At 52.8% G+C, this 19,399-nt stretch overlaps 1 protein-coding gene across 1 annotated transcript in view; it reads right to left on the bottom strand.

Moving 5' to 3' along the window:
* Nucleotides 1–19,399, bottom strand: part of TRAPPC10 (trafficking protein particle complex subunit 10) — a 1,566,314-nt gene that overhangs the window by 244,469 nt on the left and 1,302,446 nt on the right. Inside the window, exon 19 of the mRNA XM_069635677.1 lies at nt 13,642–13,768. Within this exon, the coding sequence (XP_069491778.1) occupies nt 13,642–13,768 (127 nt within the window). The remainder of the gene's footprint in view (nt 1–13,641; nt 13,769–19,399) is intronic.

Below are 19,399 nucleotides of genomic sequence, written 5' to 3'. Positions count from 1 at the left end.
TCTTGATATCCTTGCCCCTGTCATGAGAATTCGCCTGAAGCCCAAAGCCAAATGTAACTCCTGGTATGACTCGGATCTCGTCACCCTAAAACGCAAGTGCAGGGTGGCAGAGAGGAAATGGCGTGCTTCATGTTCATCCTCTGACAAACTGGCCTGCCGCCTGCTCCAAAGGCAATACCGTCTCTCCGTTCTCACCAAGAAGAGAGCCCTTATCCAAGCCCGCATCTCTGCGGCATCTAATAATTCGGCCGAACTCTTTAAAATCTGCAAGGAGCTGGCAAACCCTGCTGCAGTCTCTACCTCTCCTGTCCCCTCCCCCAGGCCCTCTGCACGGCACTGCCCGCTCACTTCATCTCTAAAACTCAGAACATCCTGTCCTCACTCTCCTCCTCTCACCTCCCCCCTCTATTCCCTGCTCTACCTCTGGCCCTTCTGCAGCCACCCCTCCTCTCTCCTTCTCTGCCTTTCCCCTGTTTTCTGCTGACGAGGTTGCGAGACAAGATCGATCTATGAAAGTCTTGTCAAAACAGGTCCACCCCTGTTCCTCCAAAACTATCAAGGACCACATCGACTCCTTAGCTCCTGCCCTTGCTGACTTCTGCAATCATTTCCTCGCCTCTGGAGTCTTTCCATCCCCTCTCAAGCACTCCCTTGTGCACCCCTTTCTTAAGAAACCCTCCTCTGACCCCTCTTGCCCTGCTAACTATCACCCAATCTCCATCACTCCCTTCCTGGGCAAGCTCCTTGAGAAACTGGCCATCTCCCAGCTTAATCTCCATGCTGAATCTGTTGGTAGTCTTTATGACCATCAGTCTGGCTTCAGAGCCGCCAGAAGCACGGAAACTGCTCTCCTGAACATCCGTGAGGACCTGCTCTCAAATCTTGACTCTAACACTCCATGTGTTCTCATTTTGCTTCATCTCTCTTCTGCCTTTGACACCGTCAACCATACCATCCTGCTCAACCGTCTCCGTGATAACCTGGGTATCACTGGTCAGGCTCTGGCGTGGCTGCCCTTTCCTCTCCAATCGACCCTCCCAGGTCCAACTGGGGTCTTTCCTCTCTGACATCTTTTTCTCTACCTGTGGTGTCCCCCAGGGATCCAACCTCTCTCCTTGGCTGTTTAACCAGTATCTGGCACTCCTCGCCCACCGCATTGCCGCTCTCTGCCCCTACTTTCAGTGCTATGCGGATGATACCCAGCTCATTTTCAGGCTACCCTCGGCCTCCTCTTCTCCTTCCCTCATATCTGACTGTCTTTCTGCTATCCGGGAATGGTGTGCCGCCAACGGCCACTGCCTTAATGCCAGTAAGACTGAGATTCTACTCATCGGCACACCCATTCCCTCCTTCCCTGCAGCTCTCTGGCCGGCCTCTCTTGGCCCTCTTCCTGCTCCTACCTGCAAGGCAAAAAACCTCGGGGTCATCTTCGACTCCACACTCTCCTTCTCTCCTCACATATCCGACGTCTCTAAGAAGCCACACTACCAGCTCCACCTCCTCCGAGGTATCCTTCCTTTCCTCTCCTTCCCCCAGAAGCTCACTGCCTCTAGAGCCATGGTTCTCTCTAAGCTGGACTACTGTAACAGCCTCTATCTAAATCTGCCCGCCTCTACTCTCCGCCCTCTGCAACTCATCCAGAATAGGACTGCGAGACTTGTCCTTGGCCTCAAGCCCAGGGACCGTATCTCTCCAGGACTGAAATCTCTACACTGGCTCCTAGTGACTGCGAGGATCAAGTTCAAAACCCTCTGCATTGTCCACAAGGCCTTCTGGGGCCCTGGGCCAAAATACCTTGAACTCTCTCTTCCTAAATATCTTCCTTCTCGAGCTCTTCGCTCATCCGCCTCCAACTCCCTCAGGGTCAGCCGCTTCTCCAAACAACGAGTTGGGGGCAGATCTCTCTCCGCTGCAGGGGCCTCCCTCTGGAAAAGCGTTTCCTGAAACTCGAGGAGAACCATCGCCGGTTCCGGAAGCACCTCCAAACCTTCCTCTTTGCCTCCGCCTTCTCTCCCCCTCTCCCCTGCTAAACTTACTGAAACTGCATTGACTCTGCAACTGGGCCACTCACCGCTCTCGGTCCTTGGCCCAGCCACTGTCCCCTGCACTGCCTCCCTGGCAACCCCTGCACTGCGGGACTGTCTGTATCCCTACAGCCCCCCCTTCCCAGCACTTGTCTGCACTTACCTCGCACTTGCCACCAGCTGGCCCTTGTTATTTATCCTGTATGCTCTTAACCCTGTACTGCACTCTCCCCTTTGCACTTTTCCCCTCCCCTTGCACTAACGCGATCTGAATGACACCTGGCCTAGTAAGATCGTTGTCTGTCTCCCCTTGTCCCCCCCCCGCCTCGTCGCGCCTTGAAACACTTGTTTATAGGCACGTTACAAATGCCATATCATATCTGTTCCGTTTGGGAGAGGGTGCTTTTTCTACTGCACACTGTGCAGTAAAGTACCTGTTCACTGTGAGAGCAACATGTTTATCTTTCATGATGTGGACTGGTGCCACATGATGATGATTTCCATAGTTTTAACTTTTTGGATGCGTCGACTGGATGTTGCATAGTTTTTACTCTTGTGAAGGAAAAAACTAATTTTTACTCTATGGAAATCACATTTACTCTCAAAGTTTAAAACTAGGGAGTAAAATACTCCCACCTCAAATTCCTATCTGTAGCACTGCCTATAGTTCATTAACCTACTGGTCAAACATCATCTAAAACACATTCCCCTAAACATGTGAACTACTTAGACACTAGGAGTTGATGAACTGCCAGGTACATTGTTACCATAATCCATTTATTTAACAAGTAGAATATTCTTGACCATCACGTGATGTGCACTCCTGTGTTGTATCCTGATCAAAGTGTGGATAGCGAGATAATACGTGGGCCTCCTCATTATACCAGACACTGTGGCACGCACAGACAGCTCTCTGCCCTTGTAGACAAATCTATTGGCCTCACCTCTGCCCCTCCCGTCCTAAATCTCGGTACAGCCCTGGCATGTCTCCTCCCTTATCTCCATGGGAACCCAGGTGCCCATGAATGACTTGATGGGGCACCACACTTCATTTTGCATATTTATGGATCCCTAGCGAGTAGCGCCTGCAGTTCCAATGGGATGAGCGCTCTTTAGGTGAGGGCAGTAGTGCTATAAATATTCACTAGGCCTTTTGGCATCACAGATCCCCATGCCCTGCTCACATGAATTCAACCTTCAAAAAGGCACATCCCTACCCTTCCTCCCTAGACTCAACATTCCTTTCCCAGCTCCTCTGAGTTCTGCAGCTGGACTCAATTAACTGTTAGCGACACAGCGCATGTAGCCTTGGCATCAAGTCCTCTATGTGGTAAGGGGATGGGGGACTAGTCTCAAGATCAACTGGACAGTGTCACAGCTCCATGTTAGGACTGTTTCTCATACTTTCACAAAACACATCCTGTAACATTCCCTAAAATGCAACACGGCAGAACTCCTGCTACCTTTGCCCCTGGACCTAGCCTTTACCACAACACTTCTCCGACTATCTCACATGCTTACCTATGTCCACTACCTACTAGCACACTACACTACCGCTAAATGCCAAGTACATTAGCCTATCTTTAACATCTGCAACCGCAACGTGAATACATTGCCGCTCTTTCTGTATGGCTATATGGTAATTCTAATGTGTCAAAGCGAACTACAAGATGGTAAATGCGCATACTGCCACACCCAATGACAACGGCTAGCACTAGGACACATGCAAATATGTTTTTTGCAATATAAATCTCTTTGCCTGACTGGGACGTTGCACTTGCATCCCAACTGGCGTATAATAATTTTGTTCCCTAGTCAGCAGAAAAGTTTGTCACAGTGATCAATTCCAGTGAAGAAAAGGCCACAATAGGACGGACTCTGAACCAAACAGCAGATATGTGTTGGCCTGCATCACAGTGACGATTGTACAAGTCCTTCTTCCATGGTTTACAAGAGTGTTAGGGAGAATTCTCTCTTTAGGCTGAATTTCCTAACCTACTGAGTCCCCCAGCAGCTTTGCTGGAGTTTGTTTTTTTCTCCTGCCAAGAGCGAGACTCTCCCACTCTTGGACATGATTTATGGTGTTCCTTTGACTGTTAATGTGTTTTATGGGCTATGGAGTCCTTTACTCCATAGGGTCTCATGTGTTTTTACGATCTGTGTTACACAGCACCCTCCGTGCAGTAACACAGGGGTGTCATAGTGACACCCCACCATAGACTTCATACCCTGGGACTGACTACTGTCTCCCAGGGCATGTAAAGTCACCATTGGCTTTACTAGTCCCAAATTGTTAACAGAAACCAGTACAAACCATCATATTGTGGACGTACTGGTCGGGGCAATTCGATTGCCCCGGGGTCTGTTAGTCGAGGGGGCACGTCTCCGTCCCCCATGATCAAGTTTTGGCTGGTGCCAGTGGAAACTACTTTTTATATTCGACCGCGAATATTTCCCTATGGGATTTTCCCATTGTTCGAGGCCACCAACTTTAATTATTTAATCTCATAGCCTCGAACATACCGCCGGTTTATTTAATTAATATTAATTTGCCGGTTGGTATTTTTTGCCAGGACTCGATTCTAAAATGGAGTTTGTGTTCTCTTCTGTGACTCCAACCCAAGTCGAGCCCTTTGTTCCACTTTTTGGCGGCTTCTCCACAGAAGCCTCCAAAAGTGGTGCCACTCTGTCTGGGTACCACAGGGGGTGTGGGAGGGGGTTTAGGCACCCTGGACTGAGTTACCTTGGTAACTCAAGTCGCACTCCTTCCTGATTGGCCCAAGTGGTGAGCCGGCCGGCTCACCACTTAGCATGTTTGATTGACAGCTAGGCTGAGTGAATGGGGGTATGCTGCATAAAAGCAAGGCTTTGGGGACTGGAACTTCAGAAGTCGCCACAGGACCTGAGAATCCGACGAAGGAGAAGCTGAGCCGACATACCACGACGACACCACCGGTGAAGCCCTGCGGAACCGACTCACCACTTCCCGACGACAGAGAAGATCTCCCGGCTGGAGAGGCTTCTTCCCCTGACTGGTGGGCACAACCAGTTTACCATCTTTCTTCGCACCCCAGACCGGTTTGTGGTCGAACTGCCCGTGCCAAGCACCCCGGCAGGCTGGATAGCCACTCACCACTGAACTGCGAATCAACGGACCGCTCCTTGTACCCGAGAAACTCTGCAGCTGGTTTGATCCCTGGCAGTGCAACGGACTCCTGTCTTCCTACCCGACGAGATCCTCTCTTCCCCCGGACGAAGCACCGACTTGCATCCGCTGCCAGGAACAACTGCCCCCGCTGGAGTATTCTCACCACTTTAAGGTAGCATGTCCGCCAGGCCTCCCTTTCTAAAGATTGTTACGAGGTAATAATAACCCCTTAACCTTCTGGATTGGGCTGGCCGCCTTGACCTTCTAACTGGTCCCTTTCTTTGGTCCAATTCCTTTTTGAACAGTTACAAGACTTTTTGTGCACTGCAACCGTGCGACCTTGGACACATTTCGTTTTGATCCTCTTAAAGCGGATCCGGCCTACTGACTCTAAACTCACGGTGTTACTTTGCCTTCCTCTCTTGTTGTGTTCGTGAAAAAGTGTTGGGATCCGTTTCAATTTATTCTCTGCTTTTCTACTCCCTTTTTAAAACGAATTATTAGAGTGCCATCTACGTTAAGCGCTCACCGCCGTCTGAAAATAAGTGGGGCTTTACTTAAGACTTGTCTAATATTCTGTTAAGGGAGTGTATATCTTTTAGTGACCGTGTTTTTGAATTGCTTACTATTAGTGCCTGTGTGTTTTTCTAGATGTGGTTTTAAATAAATAATTCTATCTCTTTTAGATCAAGCCCTGGTCAGTGTTTACTTGTTCTATTGTGTGCTCTTGACCTATTGTGAATACTCTGTATACTGCCTAACTATTCTTGAGGGAAGTCTGACTGCTCAGCCACAGCTACCAAGTGAATCTGTGTGGTACAGACTGCTACCAAGTGGGTTTACTGGCAAAGACCTGTAGTCTTAAATCTTTTGCAGTGGTCCCAGCGGGAACTGCACAGGTTTCTGCCTTACAAAGAGTTTCATTTGTTCTGTAGCTATACTGTACGTGACACTGAATTAACACTTCTATATTGCTCAGAGTCTCTTAATGATTGAGGATTAATGTCAAAGGCCTTTGGGATTTTTAACATTTTTCCTGATATGAAAATGGAACATTTCCCTTCTATCCTATACCCTACAATATGTGTTTGAGGCCGACCACGGACCCTAGGGCATTCCACATTTACTAGGGTTGGGTTGTGTCACTGTACAAAATTGCGCGGACCCATAGGGCAATTACCTGCTTGCTAGGTTTTATGGCTCTGTGGATCTCTTCACTACCCTTTTCAAGATGGAGAATCAGAATCATCCTTGGACAGATTGAGAGGCCATCCTATTCTAAGGAACAGGTACAAACAACAATGTCTAGTCAAACTACCGGGGTAGCGCGACTGAGCTGCAAGGCTTAAAACTTCAGAAGTGTGAGAGTGGTGAAGGGTTCCATTAAGCATGCACAGAGCACTCTACAAGTTAGACAGAATGTAACCAAATAATGTTATTTAAGCCTTAGACAAACTCGTATCAATGAAAAACCACGGATATCACTAAAACATTCACTATTATAATATACACATTGACTTTTGGAGTGCTCTGCTAAGAGAACTAAAACTTCACTTTTAGAATACATTTAAAGCAGTTTCAGAATAATGTAGGAAAGCAAACAAGTGAATAAAGAGAATCAAAGCAACGAATACAGAGATGCAAACGACAATCAACCAGGACAGACTGCTTAGGCACAGACCTACCCGCACAAGCCGCCGCATCTCAAGAAAAGTCATCCTAGAGACTTACAGCTTAAGGCTCTCTTGGGGCACCGAGAATTGGAACGCTCCCCGGTATTGGAAGGAAGAGGAGGGAAAAACAAAGGCAAATGGATCTGCCAAAAGGTGAAATTCCGTCTCTACCTCAGGAAGGAACACGTTACTTACCTGTAACTGTTGTTCTCCAGCATGGGTCTGGCATGGATTCACATGCTCATGAATTCCCCGTCAGGCTGGGAATCCTCGGTAAAGAAAAAAATCAGTATCAGTTTCGTTTCTGATCTGTCTTTCTTAGTAGTAACCAATCACTGGTCTCTGGGACATATTGCCCCCAGCCAATGACTGCCCTCTCCCTAAGCCCAGCCCTCGGCAGCCATCCTCAGATTTTGTAGCACGTAAAGTGGCAGTATGACCAAGTGAAGAGCCATGCCATACCCATGCTGGAGAACAACAGTTACAGGTAAGTAACTTGTTCCTTCTCCAGCATGGAGTCTGGCATGGATTCACATGCTCATGAATATAAGAATACATAGCAGTACACACATGCACAACCACGGGGGGTGGCAAGGCTCAACATTAAGCATTACATAAAACTCAACATTAAGCATCTCTTACCTCCTCACCAGGCTCACCTTAAGCGAACAGGTTGCGCAGCACTGCCTGGCCGACTCGGGACTCCTCCCTGGAATCCCGGTCGACGCAGTAGACTCTCGTGAAGGTGTGCGTCAACCTCCACGTAGCAGTCCTGCAGATGTTCAGCAGGGGCACACCAGACAAGAACGCCGTGGTAGCATCGATCGCTCTGGTCGAATGGGCTCTCGGACGGCCGGGCAAGGGTCGTTTGCCAACCGATGACAGTGCATGATGCGGCCGGAGAGCCATCTGGAAATGGAAGCCTTTCGAGAGAGCCTTCCCTTGGTTCACAGGTTCACAGGTTCAAAGTTCACAAACAGCTGTGATGTCTTCCGAAAACTCTTCATTCGGTCCACGTAGAACTTCAGCGCTCTAGCTACATCCAGCGAGTACAAAGTCCTCTCGGCCGGCGACGAAGGCGACGGGAAAAAAACTGGTAACACCAAGGGCTCGTTGAGATGGAAGTCCGACAGCACCTTGGGCATGAAGGAGGGGTGCATCCTCAGCACCACCCTCGTCTTGTGGAAAGTCAAGTATGGAGGCTTGCAGAAAAGGGCCTGAATCTCTCCCACGCTTCGTGCAGAGGTGATGGCCCCAAGGAACGCAGTCTTCCAAGACAGAAACTTCAATGGAGCCGAATGCAAGGGCTCGAATGGAGGGCCCATGAGCCTTGTCAACACCACGTCGAGTTCCAACGCCGGGGCTGGAGCCTTCACCAGCGGGAACGATCGGAACAGTCCTTTCATAAACTCCTTCACCAGGCGATGAGACCACAGGGATGACCGTCCTGCAGTTCTGGTGTATCGGGAAATCGCTGCCAGATGTATCTTGATGGAAGCGTGAGCTAGTCCAGCTTTGGCCAGCGACAGTAAATACGGTAGCACTTGAGGGGCCGTAATCCAAAGAGGGTTAATCTTCTGTGCACGGCACCACACAGAGATCCTCTTCCACTTGTGTCCGTAGCACCTGAGAGTTGAGGATGCCCTGGCCTTTGCAAGAACACCCCTGCAGTCAGCCGGGATATCGTACCCTCCAAACTCTAGTGCTGCAGGAGCCAGGCCTGCAAGTTCAGCAACTCCGGGTCGTGATGAAGAATGGCACCTCCTTCTCTGGAGAGAAGATCTGTGTCCGTCGATAGTTTGACTGGTGGGGACACTGACTAGTCCAGAAGGTCTGGGAACCATATCTGTCTCGGTCACCTCGGTGCGACGAGGATCATCCTGCACCGGGACCTCTTGAGTTGGTTGATGAGCCCGAGCAGCAACGGCAACGGCGGGAACGCATACAGGAACAGGCCGTCCCAGGGGAACGAGAAAGCATCGCCCATGCTCCTCGGCTGGGGGAACCTGCTGGCGAACCTCTGCCACTTGGAGTTCGTCGCTGTCGCAAACAGGTCGATTTGGGGTTTGCCCCATCGCCAGAAGAGTTGATCCATTTGATCCTGGCGTAGTTCCCATTCGTGGCAAGAGCGCAGCTCCCTGCTGAGCGAGTCGGTGATGGTGTTTTTTATCCCTGCTAGATGAAGGCACCAGAAACATCCCCTGGGCAACGGCCCAGCGCCACAGATCCTGGGCCTCCTTGGATAGTGCTGGGGATCTGGTTCCTCCCTGCTTCCGGATGTAGAACATCGTAGTGGTGTTGTCAGTGAAGACCCTCACCACCTTGCCCTTGAGGGACGGGAGGAATGACTTAAGGGCCCAGAACACTGCTCGGAGCTCCAGTATGTTGATGTGGGGCAACCTCTCCTCCGGGAGTCACAGGCCTCTTGCGTGAAGATCTCCGGTGTGTGCTCCCCACCCCTCCAGGGAGGCATCCGTCACCTAGTATGCTGGGGTCTGAAAGTCCGTGCCCGCGGCAATATGCGCGCGGGTGCCCCACCATCGAATTGCCTGGCGGAATACTTCGTTGAGCGAGATCTTGTCCTCGAAGCTGTCCGTCGTTTGTGTCCAACGGGCGTCGAGGAACTCCTGCAGAGGACGCATCCGAAGCCTGCACAGGCGCACCAGATGGATGCAAGAGGACATCATCCCGAGAAGGGACTTGATGGACCTCACTCTGGCCACGTCTATGGCCAGCAGACGCTGTACCTTGCCCAGGATGGCCTGCGTTCTTTCCTCGGCCGGCAAGGCCAACTGCGCTACTGTATCGAGCTTGGCTCCCAGAAACAGTGAGACCTGCGACGGAACCAGGTGGGATTTGGGGAAGTTGATGGAGAATCCCAGGTCCATGAGCAGCCGGACGGTCCTTGCCGTGTGTTAGACGGCGAGTTTCCTTGTTCCTGCTTGGATGAGCCAGTCGTCCAGGGGTAGACGTGGATCCCCCTGCAGGCTCAGCCACGCCGCCACTGGTGCTAGGCACTTGGTGAACACCCTGGGCGCAGACTTCAATCCGAATGGGAGGGCCTTGAACTGGTAGTGTCGCCCTTGGACTACGAACCTGAGAAACTTTGTGTCCTTTTAAAATGGGGATGTGAAAGTACACATCCTCCAGATCCAACGACGCTAGGAAGTCGCCTTCCTCCAGCTGTCCCAGCACGTGCTGGAGGGTGACCATCCGGAACTTCTGTGCCTTGATGTATTTGTTTAGCCGACACAAGTCCAGGATGGGACACCAACCTCCTGTCTTCTTTCTGACTAGGAAGTATCTTGCGTATACTCCGGAGGCCCGGAGCCTCTTTGGGACGAGCTTGATGGCTCCTTTCTTGAGCATCGCCTTTACCTCTAAGAGCAGTTGAGGGATGTGGTTTTCCTTCCTGGCCACGGGCGGAATTCGGGGGCACTTGTTTAGAAATTCCAGTGTGTGCCCGTGGGCCAGGGCATCCAGCACCTAACGGTCGATGGAGATGGACTCCCACACGCTGACAAACTGTCAGCCGGCCTCCCACCGGGGTGCTTCGGTGGGGGCCAGACGTGGCGGCCAGTTCAGTCTCGCTTGGTAGCCTCCTTGGCCTCCCTGCCGACGACGGCGAGATCCACCTGACTTGCCTCGTCCCCTGTAGGCTTCTTGCGACGAGGAGCGGGCCGCCTGACGGTAGGTCGGGGAGCCGCCGCCGAATCCTTTGGAGGCACCTTGCTTGCCTCTGGAATTCCGAAAGGGCGGCCGCCGCTGCTGCAGAACTCCCAAGGCTCGAGCCGTCTCCGTGTCGGTCTTGATGGCCTGTAGCAACTCATCCACAGTCTTTCCAAACAGATTGTTCCCGTCGAAGGGCATGTCCAAAACCTTGGCCTGCACGTCCTGGCGGAAATCCGTCGCCTTGAGCCACCTCCGCCGTCGAAGGCTAACGCTGTTGCCCAACTGGCGGAAACCGGTGTCGGCAATGTCCTTGGCCACAGTTATGGCGTGGTCCGACGCCACCTCCCCCTCCTGTAGGATCGCCAGGGCCTCTGCCCTCTTGTCATCCGGGAGGAAGTCCAACAGGGGGGCGATCTTGTACCACAATTCCCTGTCATAGCGGGCCACAATTGCTAGGGCGTTGGCCGCCTTAATCGTCGCCGCCGCCGCCGCCATGACTCGTCGTCCCACGGCGTCCAGCTTCTTTCCCTCACCATCCGGTGGGGAAGTTGAGGATGAAGCCGATGCCCCCCCTGCTTTCGTCTTGGCCGCTGCTGAGACGACCGAATCCGAGGTCGGCTGCGCCCTAAGGCACAACGGGGCAGCGTCGGGGTACCAGTACTACTTCTCATACCGGTCCCTCTTGGCAGGTGTCGTGGACGGGTTCTTGAGAAGGGCAAGTCCCTCGTCTCAGATGTCATCCAGCAACGGCACCGCGAGGACCGCCTTCCTCTTGGCCTTGCGCCGTTGGTAGAGGAAGCCTTCCTTCTCCTCAGGGCAGAGCTGAAAAAGCTCGGATGCCCTGGCAATCATGGCGTGGAAGGAGCCAATCTCGTCGGGAGGGTACGCCCGAGAAATCGGAGACTGGACGCCAGTCCCGTCACTGCCGTCGTCATCCGTCCCCGTCGTGGCCGTGTCCGTTCCCGTGTCGTCCCTCGGGATCGTGGAAGGCGACAAAGGCTGAGAAGGCTGTGAGGGCTGAAGGGGCACTGGATGAATTCTCTTGTTCGGAGGGCTTCCCGACGAACCCGGCACAGCTGGGTCATCCGCCGGGGGTAGGGGCAGTCTCGTCTTTATCTCCGTGCATAAGGCTTGGATTGCCGTCAAAATGGCCGCTGAGGTTTGCGACAGGCGTGCCAGGAGCGACGGTTGTTCCTCCTCTGGAACCTCGTCGTCGTTGCCACCCTCGCTCTCGTCGTCCCCCTTCTCGGGATTCCTCCCGTGGGGCTGGGCCTCTACCAGATTCTCAGCCAGCTCCTCCTCGGAGGTTGTGTCCGTGTCCATAACGGACACCACCCCCCCCCTCTTTTTCCACGGGGGTCTTCTTGATGGGCTTAAAAGAGGATTCCCTCCGCGGAGGTAGGGAAACTCTGGGTCCCGAGTTCGCCTCCACTGGGATAGCCTCCACAGGCTTTTTCAGGGCTGCAGCGACTCCCTCGATAGAGGCCTTAGCCGGGTGGATCAGGGCCTTCGCCGCCTTAGGTGCGCTGGGGGAGGGTCACCGCCTCGCTCCCCCTCAGCCGGTTCCTTCAAGATCAACTAGGGCTTCTCCAGAAGCTTAGCCGGGTTCTTGGATTTTCTCTTCCCCGAGCCAGAGCGTTGGCTCGCGGTTGATGGCGTCGGTGAAGGTGCGCCCTGCCTGGCAGCCAAGGAGCCCGACCATTCGACGCTCCCGGTGCCCGCGGACTCGCGGTGCTTTGCCTTCTATTGGGCCCCAGTCGGTGGGGCGCCCTCACAGGACTTAGAAGACCGCTTGGACTTCTTCTCACCCGCTGGGCTCTTGCCTTCCAGCCAGTTGGAGAGGCAGGTCCGGCGATCCCTCATAGTCCGATCCAACATGTTCATGCAAAATGCACAGTCCTTTTCCACATGCGTTTTGTCCTTGTGGAGGCAATAAAGGCATTTCAAATGCTCGTCCTCCTTGAACACATTTTGTAGGTTGCATCCAGGGCAGATCCTGAACAGTTTGCCGGGAGGCGAGCTTCCCTTTTCCTGGGTTCTTCTCGTCCACGAGGTAGGCCTCAGAAACTTCTGGAATCCTCCAAGAAGCGTAACTCGAGGAAAACTTCACCCTTGAGGGGCGTAGATAAATCCAAAACGGGTCGTCGTTGATTGGAAGTAGAAACAGTGGAGCTTGAGGCTCGATTAAACTGAAAAATTAGATAAATCTCTTTGAAAAAGCGCAAAACGCAGTCAAAGCTTTTGAGCTATAGCACGTGGACTCCCAACCCTTGAGCGTGCAGTAAAAATCTGAGGATGGCTGCCGAGGGCGAGGCTTAGGGAGAGGGCAGTCATTGGCTGGGGGCAATATGTCCCAGAGACCAGTGATTGGTTACTACTAAGAAAGACAGATCAGAAACGAAACTGATTTTTTCTTTACCGAGGATTCCCAGCCTGACGGGGAATATTCATGAGCATGTGAATCCATGCCAGACCCCATTCTGGAGAATGAAAGGACTAACTCTCAAGAGTTCTATTCAAATACTTAAGCCAACAGACCTTTGGAGCTATAATAAAGAATATGTGCAGTGTTCGACATAGCAAATTAGGAAGCAAAGACGCTATGAAAACAGTAAAAATGATCAAATCCAAGAGGAACACAGTCAATGGTTACAAAGAAATATCCTGCTAAAAGGACAGCGTCCCAGGTCTAAGGAAATGAAGAATAGACTGGGTGCTGACACTTTCAAAAGCTTGAGAAAAAGGGGAGGTGGAAAACCCATAGTACCTTTACTACAGCCAAGGGGAGTGATCTAGAATGGAATCCAAGACAGATTGTGCAGAGGAGCGGCGCATGCACCTAGGAGGCGAAAAGACTAATAGGAAAGAAGGCAGTGTTCTCTAGAATAAAGGGGATGAGGGGCTTACAGCCCCCAACGTGGCTACATTCTAGTCTCGGGATGTGGCTCATAACGATGAGGAGTGATGCCAGTTAGGGTGTAGGGTTTTTACAGGTGTTGTAGAAGTGTGCATCAGGATAGGAGGTGAAGAAATTTTCCAATGCCTTAGCATACATACCTGCGCAGACTCGGTGTTGGGATGGGAGGTGCTTTTTAGGATATGAAGCAGATACAAGCATGCCTACCTGGTCAGACTTGGGGTTCAGCGGGACAAGCTGGAGCACAGCACAGTCACAGCCATCTCTCAGGGTACTCTTGGACAGGACAAAGTGAAGCTCCGACAGGTTCTGCACACAAACCTGAATGTACTTCCTGCAGACAGCAAACAAATCTGGGCGTTAGCTGATCAGACCGACAATGCCATCACTTCTACAGTTCAGGAAAGAGCTTCCACTTCAAGGAATGGCTCCTCCTGCACTCCCCATCCTGCCTGAGCCTCTGATCTCCTCCCCACTGCGCCCCCCCATGCTGGCAAGTGCCCGCCCTCCCCTGTTAGCTCTCTGCTTCTCTCACTGTGGTCTTCCCCTATGATTGTAAAGCGCTTTGTTGCTTCCTGAAGCTAGGCAGGTGCTCCATAAATTCCCTAATAAAATAATAACTTCCATTCATCCTTCGGTTACACCAGGCCTGGAGGGAATAACATGCTCAGAGAATGTAAGATGTGTGTGGGTGTCATGCTGTTCTGAGTGCTTTCCTCAGCCAGGTGTTCAGGGTGTCAGAAAGACATACCCTCAAATAGGTACCCAATTCCCTCCGGTTTAGCAAACCTTCCCAGTGATAAACATGCCCAGAAAAGCCACGGCTAAACTCGTAAGAGTGGAGCAGAGCAGTAACATGATATTCATGCAACATAGTAGTGAAACATATACATTTATCTTGTAAAGCAGGTAAACATGGCAGCACATGTCATATGCATAGAACGGTAAAATAGAGTTCTTTCAGTGCCTTTTCTTTACATCAATGTTGCCGATAGGGCCACTGTGAATGTCCAGGATCAACAAGGGCCTTGAAGACAACTAGGCCGATAAGTTTACAGGAAGAAACATCACAGAACCAAGTCTATCCAAACTAAAAATTCAATATTAGAGGTTTAAAGAGAATGGGGCTAGATTGAACTTGGCAAGTGCCGAAATAACGTTCCTGTATTACTGTATACCGACACATTTCCGTACTGGCAAAGTACAAGTTTGTTGGTGGGGTGGGCGGAATTACCTTCAGCTAATTCTGCCACGCTACCGACAAAATATCTGGTAATACTGGCAAATCCCCCGCGCCCCCCAAACCCCATGGAGTTCAATGGTACTCCACGGAATTGGCATTTGCCACCCTTACCGCCACTTGTAATCCAGCACTAAGTCCACCGGACCAAGTGGCGGTAATGGTAATTCTGTTTGCCAGTATTGCTTGTAAAAGTAGAATCCATTTGTAACAGTTCCCAGTCTGTTTGACCTCTGCTCCTGCATCACGTGTTAAGCCATGCCAGGCAACGCAGCAAGGCATCTTGTGAGAACAGACGGGTGCTGGAGGCTCGTAATCCAGCTGTGTGTCATGAGCAGGCTGGATTTGGCAGATGGGAGCAGCATTTTACAGTAATTGCCTGATCTTGGAGAAATGCGGTACCAGAGCTTCCTCTCAGTCCCCTTCAGTTTGAAGGGGTCTTCTCTGGTGCTGTGGGACTCATCACCTTAATCAACAAGGGGCAGGTTCCCCACTCTTAAAAGGAACAGTGGAAACCAGGCTACCAATCACAATCCTTTGTCCTTTCAATCTTTTGGTGGCTACCGAATCACTTGAGGGCTGAGGGATTCACACCTTCCCTGACTACTTCATTGGAAAAACACAGAATACAGATTCCACCCCAAGAGCCAGACATGCAATGTAGTCACCAGCCAATCAGTGACAAGGACCATATATAGGCACACAGTTGGAAGGGTTAGGTAAATGCCTGTGGGATATAAAGAGAATAATAGACCGGATGGACCACTTGGCTCAACAATGAAACAATGAACACACCAGGTCAGAACTCAAGTCGGGTAATGATGTCTAATATCACTTCCTGCTGCCAAGGATAGTCACCCTTGGCATCTCCCGGGAGTAAGGGTTGGGTGAAGGAACAAGTTACTTACCTGTAACTGTTGTTCTCCAGCATGGGTCTGGCATGGATTCACATGCTCATGAATATTCCCCGTCGTCAGGCTGGGAATCCGTCGGTAAAGAAAAAACCAGTATCAGTTTCGTTTCTGATCTGTCTTTCGTAGTAGTAACCAATCACTGATCTCTGCGTCATACTGACCACAGCCAATGACTGCCCTCTACCTAAGCCCCGCCTCTGGCAGCCATCTTCAGATTTGGTAGCACGTGAAGTGGCAGTATGACCAAGTGAAGAGCCGCAGAGGGGTAGGCGGGAGCGTTCGCATGTGAATCCATGCCAGACCCATGCTGGAGAACAACAGTTACAGGTAAGTAACTTGTTCCTTCTCCAGCATGGGGTCTGGCATGGATTCACATGCTCATGAATAAAGAATACATAGCAGTACACACATGCACAACCACGGGAGGTGGCAAAGGCTCAACATTAAGCATTACATCAAACTCAACATTAAGCAAATCTTACCTCCTCACCAGGCTCACCTTAGGCGAACAGGTTGCGCAGCACTGCTTGGCCGACCCTGGACTCCTCCCTGGAATCCCGATCGACGCAGTAGAATTTCGTGAAGGTGTGCGTCGACCTCCACGTAGCAGCCCTGCAGATGTCCAGCAAGGGCACACCAGATAGGAACGCCGTGGTAGCTGCGATCGCTCTGGTGGAATGGGCTCTCGGACGGCCAGGCAGCGGTCGGTTTGCCAACCGATGACAGTATATGATACAGCCGGAGAGCCATCTGGAAATGGAAGCCTTCGAGAGAGCCTTCCCCTGATTGACAGGTCCAAAGTTCACAAAGAGTTGTGACGTCTTCCGAAAACACTTTGTGCAGTCCACGTAGAACTTCAGCGCTCTAGCCACATCCAACAAGTGCAAAGTCCTTTCAGCCGACAACGAAGGCGACGGGAAGAAAACAGGCAACACCAAGGGTTCGTTGAGGTGGAAGTCCGACGGCACCTTGGGCATGAAAGAGGGGTGCGTCCTGAGCACTACCCTCGTGTCGTGAAAAGTCAAGTACGGGGCCTTGCAGGAAAGGGCCTGGATCTCTCCCACCCGTCGTGCGGAGGTGATGGCCACAAGAAACGCTGTTTTCCACGACAAGAACTTCAACGGAGCCGAGTGCTGAGGCTCGAACGGAGGTCCCATGAGCTTGGTCAGCACCACGTTGAGCTCCCACGCCAGGGCCGGAGCCTTCACCGGCGGGAACGATCTGAACAGTCCCTTTATGAACTCTTTCACCAGACGATGAGACCACAAGGACGTCCGCCCCGTGGTTCTGGTGTATCGGGAGATCGCAGCAAGATGAATCTTGATGGACGCGTGCGCCAGTCCAGCTTTGGCCAGCGTCAGTAGGTACGGCAGTACTTGGGGAGCCGTAATCCGTAGAGGGTTAATCTTCTGTGCCTGGCACCAGACAGAGAACCTCTTCCATTTGTGTCCGTAGCATTTAAGAGTTGAGGACGCCCTGGCCTTTGCAAGAACCTCTCTACAGTCGACCGGTATGTCGTATCCTCCAAACTCTAACGCTGCAGGAGCCAGGCCTGCAAGTTCAGCGACTTCGGGTCGTGATGGAGGATGGCGCCTCCTTCCCTGGAGAAAAGATCCGCGTCCCCTGGCAGCTTGATTGACGGGGACGCTGACAAGTCCAGAAGGTCCGGGAACCATATCTGCCTCAGCCACGCAGGTGCGACGAGGATCATCCTGCACCGTGACCTCTTGAGCTGGTTTATGAGCCGGATCAGCAATGGCAATTGAGGGAAAGCGTATAGAAACAGGCCCTCCCAGGGGAACGAGAAAGCATCGCCCATGCTCCTCGGCTGGGGAAACCTGCTGGCGAACCTCCGGCACTTGGAGTTCGTCGCCGTCGCGAACAGATCGATCTGGGGTGTGCCCCACCGTCGGAAGAGGCGGTCCACTAGATCCTGCCGTAGTTCCTACTCGTGGCATGAGCGCAGCTCCCTGCTGAGTGAGTCGGCGATGGTGTTTTTTATACCTGCCAGATGAAACGGCACCAGAAACATCCCTTGGGCGACGGCCCAATGCCACAGATCCTGCGCCTCCCTGGACAGGGCTGGGGACCTGGTACCGCCCTGTTTCCTGATGTAGAACATGGTGGTGGTGTTGTCGGTGAAGATCCTCACCACCTTGCCCTTGAGGGACGGAAGGAAGGACCCGAGGGCCCAAAACACTGCACGGAGCTCGAGGACGTTGATATGGAGGGACTTCTCCGTCGGGAGCCAAAGGAATCTCGCGTGCAGATTTTCGGTGTGCGCTCCCCACCCTTCCAGGGAGGCATCCGTGGTCACCGTCTCCTGGTGGCCGGGGGTCTGGAAGTCCATGCCCGCCGTCAGATGCGCGCGGGTGCCCCACCACCGGATCGCTCGTCGGGAACTCTCGTCGAGTGTGATCCTCTCCTCGAAGCTGTCCGTAGTCTGGATCCAGCGCGCGTCCAGGAACTCCTGCAACGGGCGCATCCGGAGCCTGCACAGGGGTATGAGGTAAATGCAAGAAGACATCATTCCGAGGAGGGACTTGATGGACCTCACACTGGCCGCGTCCGCAACCAGCATCCGCTGCACCTTGCCCAGAATGGCCCTCGTCCTTTCCTCCGACAGATAGGCCAGAAGCGACACTGTCGAGCTTCGCTCCCAGAAACAGTGCGTCTTGCGCGGGCACCAGGTGGGACTTGGCGTAGTTTATGGAGAATCCCAGGTCCGTGAGAAGTTGTACGGTCCTTGCCGTGTGCTCCACGGCGAGCTCCTTCGTCTTCGCTCGGATGAGCCAGTCGTCCAGGTAGGGGTAGACGTGGATCCCCTCTCGGCGCAGCTGCGCCGCCACCGGTGCGAGGCACTTGGTGAACACCCCGAGTGCCGACCTCAGTCCGAAGGGGAGGGCTCTGAACTGATAGTGACGCCCTTGGACCACGAACCTGAGAAACTTTCGGTGTCCCTTTAGGATGGGAATATGGAAGTAGGCATCCTCCAAATCCAACGACAGGAAATCGCCCTCCTCCAGCTGACCCAGGACGTGTTGGAGGGTGACCATCTGGAACTTCTGTGCCTTGATGAATTTGTTCAGTCGTCGTAGGTCCAGGATGGGACACCATCCTCCCGTCTTCTTCTTCACGAGGAAGTATCTTGAGTAAACTCCGGAGCCCCGAAGCCTCTTTGGGACGAGCTCGATGGCGCCCTTCCTGAGCATCGCCTTTACCTCCAAGAGCAGTTGAGGGACTTGATGTTCTTTCCTGGCCACAGGGGGGACGCGCGGGCACCTTTTTTGAAACTCAAGCGCGTGACCCTGGGATAGGGCGTCCAGCACCCAACGGTCGGTGGAGATGGACTCCCACACGCTGACGAAGCCCGCCAGCCGGCCTCCCACCGGGGTGCTTCGGTGGGGGCCCGACCCCACGGCCGGTTCAGTCCTGCTTCGACGAGGCTTTGCCGCCTTGACCTCCTTGGCGACGATGGCGGGGTCCGCCTGACTTGCCTCGTCCCCTGTAAGCTTCCTGCGACGACGAACGGGCCGCTTGACGGTAGGTGGAAAATCTGCCGCCGGAACCTTTGGAGGCACCCTGTTTGCCTCCGCCGCTCCGAAAGGGCGGCCGCCGTTGCTGGAGAACCCCAAGAGCCCGGGCCGTCTCCGTGTCCGCTTTGATGGCTTGAAGGGAATCGTCCACTGTTTTCCCAAACAGGTTGTTTCCATCGAACGGCATGTCGAAGACTCTGGTCTGCACGTCCTGACGGAAGTCAGTAGCCTGGAGCCATCCACGCCGCCTAAGGCACACGCCGTTGCCCAACTGG

This window comes from Ambystoma mexicanum, chromosome 7p (assembly GCF_040938575.1).
Source record: "Ambystoma mexicanum isolate Mex_15411 chromosome 7p, UKY_AmexF1_1, whole genome shotgun sequence".
Classification (NCBI taxonomy): Eukaryota; Metazoa; Chordata; class Amphibia; order Caudata; family Ambystomatidae; genus Ambystoma; species Ambystoma mexicanum.
The sequence above is the reverse complement of the archived record's forward strand: the minus strand, read 5'-3'. Positions and strand labels throughout refer to the sequence as shown.